General features: G+C 38.4%; 1 protein-coding gene across 1 annotated transcript in view; it reads left to right on the top strand.

Moving 5' to 3' along the window:
- LOC114054192 (microtubule cross-linking factor 1-like) overlaps positions 1–6,104 on the top strand; it is a 171,616-nt gene that overhangs the window by 25,977 nt on the left and 139,535 nt on the right. Inside the window, exon 3 of the mRNA XM_027877355.1 lies at positions 1,458–1,616. Coding sequence (XP_027733156.1) covers positions 1,458–1,616 — 159 coding nt within the window. The remainder of the gene's footprint in view (positions 1–1,457; positions 1,617–6,104) is intronic.

Below are 6,104 nucleotides of genomic sequence, written 5' to 3'. Positions count from 1 at the left end.
GATTGATAGGCAGATGGTAGATGATAGAAAATACACACACACACACATACACACACATATATATATAGATATCTATATCTATATCTATATATCTATATATATATATATACACACACACACACACACACATAGTGATTTGAGGATAGGGCAAGTAGTAATTGAGGAAATCAGGAAAGAATTATTGAAAGAGGTAGTAGTAACACCCCTATACCCTGACCCTGCCCCAAGCTGCAAGCTGACAGTGTATTCAATATTTCATTGTAGATCCCACTTCTGTTCTCTGGGACAAAAAAAAATCTAAAATTAATTTATTTGAATTTAAAATTAATTTATTCTTAAAATAAACCCCTTTTCTCCTAAAAATGTAAGGCAGGTAAGGCATAGCAAAACATATTTTGTGTGTGTGATCTACTGTAAAACTGGGTTACAGAAAAAATATCTTTAAATGTAGAGCAGGGTTTCTTAACCTGAAGCCCATGAACTTTTTTTTAATATGTTGAAAACTTTACTTCAATATAGTTGGTTTCCTTTTTAATTTTATGCATTTTATTTTATGTGAAAACATTATTATAAAAGGGATCCATAGGTTTCACTAGACTGCCATAAGAAAGGTGGGGTACAGCCTATGACAAAAAAGAAGTTGAAAATTCCCGATCGAGAGTAACTTTATATCCTGACTAGATTTATAGTTTAATTGTATGATGACTTGTCAGAGAGTATTGCAGAGGCAGTTCACACAGTTGTTAGAGAAGACAACCTCCCAACTTTGAGTATCTATGATCTTGTATTCCATTTTCTAAACTTGTTATTGTTGTTGTTGTTGTTATTGTTGTTGTTGTTGAGTAGTTTCAACTGTATTTGGCTCTTCATGTTCCCATTTGGGGTTTTCTTGGCAAAGATATTTGAGTGGTTTGCCGTTTCCTTCTCCAGTTCATTTTACAGATGAGGAGCTGAGGCAAACAAGGATAAGTGATTTGCGCAGGGTCACACAGCCAGTAAGTGTCTAAGGTCAGATTCAAACTCAGAAAGATGTCTTCTTGACTTCAGGCTCAACACTATTCACTGTGCTACCTCTAAACTAGCACATCAGTACAATAGTTCAAGGTTTTCATAATAGGTTTTTCAGATCTAAATGTTTCCATTGTCTCTTCTGTTTGGTACAAAACAGGGATTATTAATCAGTTTTGTGCCATGAACCCTTTTAACAGTTCATTAAACTTCTGGACCCTTTCTCAGAATAATGGTTTTAAATGCGTAAAATGTAGAGGATTATAAAGGAAACTACTATACTGAAATATGCACATACAAATACAAGTTCATGAGCTTCAGGCTTTGAATCAATGGTGTAAAAAGCAATTCTTGTTCATTCTCTTTGGGAGCTTTTTGGGTGGGCCACATATTTGGCTTATCTTCAGGTTTCATAACCTCACAATCATCATACACGTGGTTCAATACAGGTCGCCAAAGATGTATCCGTCAGACTGCACCATGAACTTGAGACCGTGGAGGAAAAACGTGCTAAAGCTGAAGATGAAAATGAAACCCTACGACAGAAGATAATTGAAGTAGAAATCTCAAAACAGGCCCTGCAAAATGAGCTGGACAAGTTGAAAGAGGTAAGTAAGTGAAGACGTTTGGCAGTCTCACTTTTGATAAGAGATAGTTCGTCGATTTGGTTATCAATATCTGATAACCAAATTTAGAAAAGACAAATGACATTACAAAATGAAATATTTTCATTTTTTCAAATGTTTTCAAATAAAATGGAATATTTTCAAATGGAAAGTAGATCAATAGTTGGTTGTAAGGTGGAACCTTCCATTTCAGATAACTATCAGAGACCTGGGACACAAGATGGTGATCTGTTTTCTTAGGATCTAGTGAATGGGTTATTCATTCTCTGTATTTTCATTAGAATGCAAGCTCTTTGAAGGCAAGGATTGTTTTTGCGTTTTCTTTTTATGCCTGGCATATGGCGAGCCCTTAATAAATGCTTGTTGATTGGTTATAATATAAATATGGATATTCTTCATCTTGCAGAAGATGGGTGTTACAAGACACTTGTATATAAAGTCAGTTGCAGTTGGTCTTATTTTCCCTTGGATTTCCATTATTAGTTTGGAGAATCAGGTTGTTTTTGTTTTCGGTTGTTGTTGTTGTTCAGTCTGGTCTGACAAAATCCATTCAGGGTTTTCTTGGCAAAGATACTGGAGTGGTTTGCCATTTCTGTCCCCAGCTCATTTTATAGATGAGGAAACTGAGGCAAACAGGGTTAAATTGTCCAGGGTCACACAGCTAGTAAGTGTCTGAGGCAGGATTTGAACTCAGGTCTTCCTGACTCTAGGCCTGGTGCTCTCTCCACTGTACCACTCTCTCCATTAGCTGCTCCCCTTTATTAGTCTAAGATAATTATTCCCACAAATTAGGTCTGGTCCCTCACCCCCATTCCCCAAGAGTATCAAGTTGGCAACTGTTGGTGAATTAAATTCAATTCAACAAACATTTCTTAAGCATGATGTGCAAAGGATGGAGTAGTTGACAGATTGCCTGACTTCAAGTTCGTCCTGCCTCGTACACTTACTAGCTGTGGGACTGGGGGCAAATAATCGAATCTTTCTCAGCCTTATTTTCTTCACCTGTACATGTGGGATGACAGCACATACCTCAAAGGGTTATAGTAAAGAGCAAATGAGATAATATATGTAAAACACTTTGCAAACCTTAAAGAGCTATGGAAATGGTAGCTATTATTGTTGTTGTTATTGATTTTGTTGTTGTTATCAGGTGCTGGAGACACAAAGTCACAAAAGAAATAATCTCTGTTGACCTTACATTTATTTGTTTTAAGAAGGGCTTAAAATGGTCGCCAACCCCAGGGCAGTTCACAATGGCAAGTTTTTGTGTGATCACCTTGAGTTGCAAATAAATTTTTGATTCCAAAGTCTCCCTTCCATTGTCAGGTGTGCATTTTCACTCTTTAGTCTGTTGGTCACCTACATCTGTCACCACCACAAATACCATGAGACCACGGACATTTTTCCTGTGACTTGGAATTTTTGACTTTACACTTAAAAGTTTCTGAAACCTTACTTTTCAGCTTCTCCTTTTGGTTAGATTTGTCAAAAGGTGCCACCATATTAAGAGGTCCAGAAAGGAGTTTGAGTAGTTTCAACTGTATTTGGCTCTTCATGTTCCCATGAAGACCCAGAAAGGGTCCAGAAGTTTAACGAACTGTTAAAAGGGTTCATGGCACAAAACTGATTAATAATCCCTGTTTTGTACCAAACAGAAGAGACAATGGAAACATTTAGATTTGAAAAACCTATTATGAAGAGATATTAAGAGATTTGTCAAAAGGTGCCACCATATTAAGAAGTTTTTCCTGATGTCAAATGTAAGCATTTTGAGGCTGGATTATATTATCTTTTGAATTTTAGTCTTTGGTTGATATAAATCATATTAGTACTCTCTACTATACTTTTTGTATAGATGTTCAAAGTTTTGCATACCAGTTTTACTTAGAAAAAGGAATAGCCATTCAGAATATAATAGACTGAAAGGTATACAAATTCAGGCCCTTGAGTTTACATGAGGCAAAGATCAGTCAGTGAGTCAGTCAATAAGCATTTATTAAGACACTTCTATGTGCCAGGCACTAAGCTAAGAGGTAGGGATACAAAAAAAAGGCAAAAGACAGTCCCTGCCCTTGAGGAATCCACAATCATTTGGTGAGACAACATGCAAACAACTGTGTACAGACAAGCTAGATACAAGATATATAGGAAATCATCAACAAAGAGAAGGAACTAGAATTAAGAGGGACTGGGAAAATCTTCCTGTAGTGGGTGGGAATCTCAGGTACCAACCATACCTGGGAATATTCTACCTATAATACACTGACAAGTGGTCATCCTAAAGGGAAATACTTTCCACTTTAGACTTAATTGTTATGAAGTTTTTCCTGATGTCAAATGTAAATTTGCATCTTTGCAACTTAGTTCTGATGTCTTAGGCCAAACCAAAAAAAAAAAATTCTAATCAACCTTCCACGTGGCTGTTCTTTTAATACTCGAAGATACCTGCCTTATCTTTCCTGAGTTTTTTCTTCTCTAGGCTAAATATCCCCAGTTCCTTCAACAGCCCTTGTGTGGTGTGATTTTCCATTTCCTCACTCTCCTAGTGCTCTGGATTTTCTTTAGCAAATCAGTGTCCTTCAGAACCAGAATTTTATGGGAGATGTTGGAGGAGAATTGAGATCCCTCTGGGGACACTCACTTCCTTCTTTACCCTCTTTTACCTCTCCCCTCCGCTCCAATGCCCATTGCTTGCCTAATTAGCCTACTCTCACCTTGGTCCCTTTGCTGAACCCTTGCCCCACCCCCAGAATTCCAGGGCCTTCATGTCTCTCTTGCCTTGCCACTAGTTTTGGGCAGACTCTTCTCTCTTCTCATCCCAAGGGCTCTTTGGCCTGTTGACCTATGCCTCTTCATATGGTTTGATCAGTTGGGTGGGGCAAGAAGAATTTGGATCAGAGATTTAGAAGTGGATGAGATCTTAGAGGTCATCTAACATAATTCTCTTTTTATAGGAGGGGTAACTGAGAGGTTAAGTGACTTGCCCAAGGTTACTTACACAGGTAGTATATTACAGAGGCAGAATTTGAATTAAGGTCCTCTGATTCCACATGCAGTACTTTCCACTCTGCCATGCTAAAGTTTTGTGTACTAGCTATCTCCTCCCTTCCCCTTTTTCTACCCCATAAAAAATCCATCGAATTCATCTCCAGTCCTTCTCCTCCTATGCCCTCTGTTTCCACTGTGGAAAGATGACTGGGTTTAGAGTCAGAGGTCCCCATTCCAAATTCTGGTTCTTCTGTTTGCTCAACATCACACAACTAATAGGTTGCTTCACCCCTCTGGGTCTCCATTTCTTCATCTGGAAAATGATGGGATTGAATTGAGGTATTTATATGTCTGCTTTTCCCATTTCTTCTCTTTCCTTGTGCTCATTGAAACCTATCTCTCTGAACACACCACATCTCTTGGTACCTAACCTCTCTGAGGCTGCTTACTCCATATGCCCCAACCCACAGTTCCAGGAGGAAGACCACACTGCTAGCTCCTATCCTCACTTTCTGGCCCTCCCTTTTACCATTGTCACCTAGCAAACACATCTTTTTTGAAGTTCGTACCATCTCAGCTGTATCTTTGTTATTGTCAGCTATGAATTTCAAGTCATTCTCTCTCTCCTCCAAAATAATTTTAATATTTTACTTACAGTCATCTTCTCTATTCCAACCATTATCACTTTTGAAAATGCTACACTCCTAGTTTTTCAGTCTACTCTACTTGATTTAGTCTTATCTCCAGTTTACCTTAACAGCTCACAGGAGCAGTAATAGCTTAGATACCTCCTTAGATTACCACCTTTAGGTATCCCATTGGGAGTACTGTGAGAATCTAGTTATGACTCTGATATCTTTCCTAAAATGTGGCACTTAGTACTCCACATGCAGTCTTTTCAGGTCAGAGAACACCCTGTTATCCCTAGAAACTATGCCCTTCTTAAAGTAAGCTAATATCTAATATCAATTAGCTTTCTGGTGGTAATTTCATACTTATCTCAGATTGAGCTAGTAATCCACAAAACCCACTAGGGCTTTTCAGGCAAAGAACTATCTAGCCATACCTGCTTTATTTTATACTTTAAAGTTGATTTTTGAACCCACATGTAAGATTTTATATTTATTCCCACCAAATTATTGATTTATTCCATTCATCTCAATGTTCTAGCCTTTTAAGATCTTATTGCCTTTCTCCCTTTCAAGTCTTCTTACATTTTCTCAGCCTCCATGTACTCTACTATCTGGCTATACTGGCTTCCTCCCCATTCCTTACATAAGACAGTCAATGCTCCTGATTCTATCTATGTCTTTCCACTGATGGTCCCCCATGCTGGAATGTTCTCCCTCCTCAGGTCTGCCTCCTAGACCCGCTTCTGCAAGAGGTCTTACCCAGGTGTACCCCCACCACCCAATGCCTTCCCTCTGAAATTACCTCTCTCTCTCTCTCTCTCTCTCTCTCTCTCTCTCTCTCTCTCTCTCT

This window comes from Vombatus ursinus, unplaced genomic scaffold (genome assembly GCF_900497805.2).
Source record: "Vombatus ursinus unplaced genomic scaffold, bare-nosed wombat genome assembly UNPS02014812.1, whole genome shotgun sequence".
Lineage (NCBI taxonomy): Eukaryota > Metazoa > Chordata > Mammalia > Diprotodontia > Vombatidae > Vombatus > Vombatus ursinus.
This window is presented reverse-complemented; position numbering and strand designations above follow the sequence as displayed.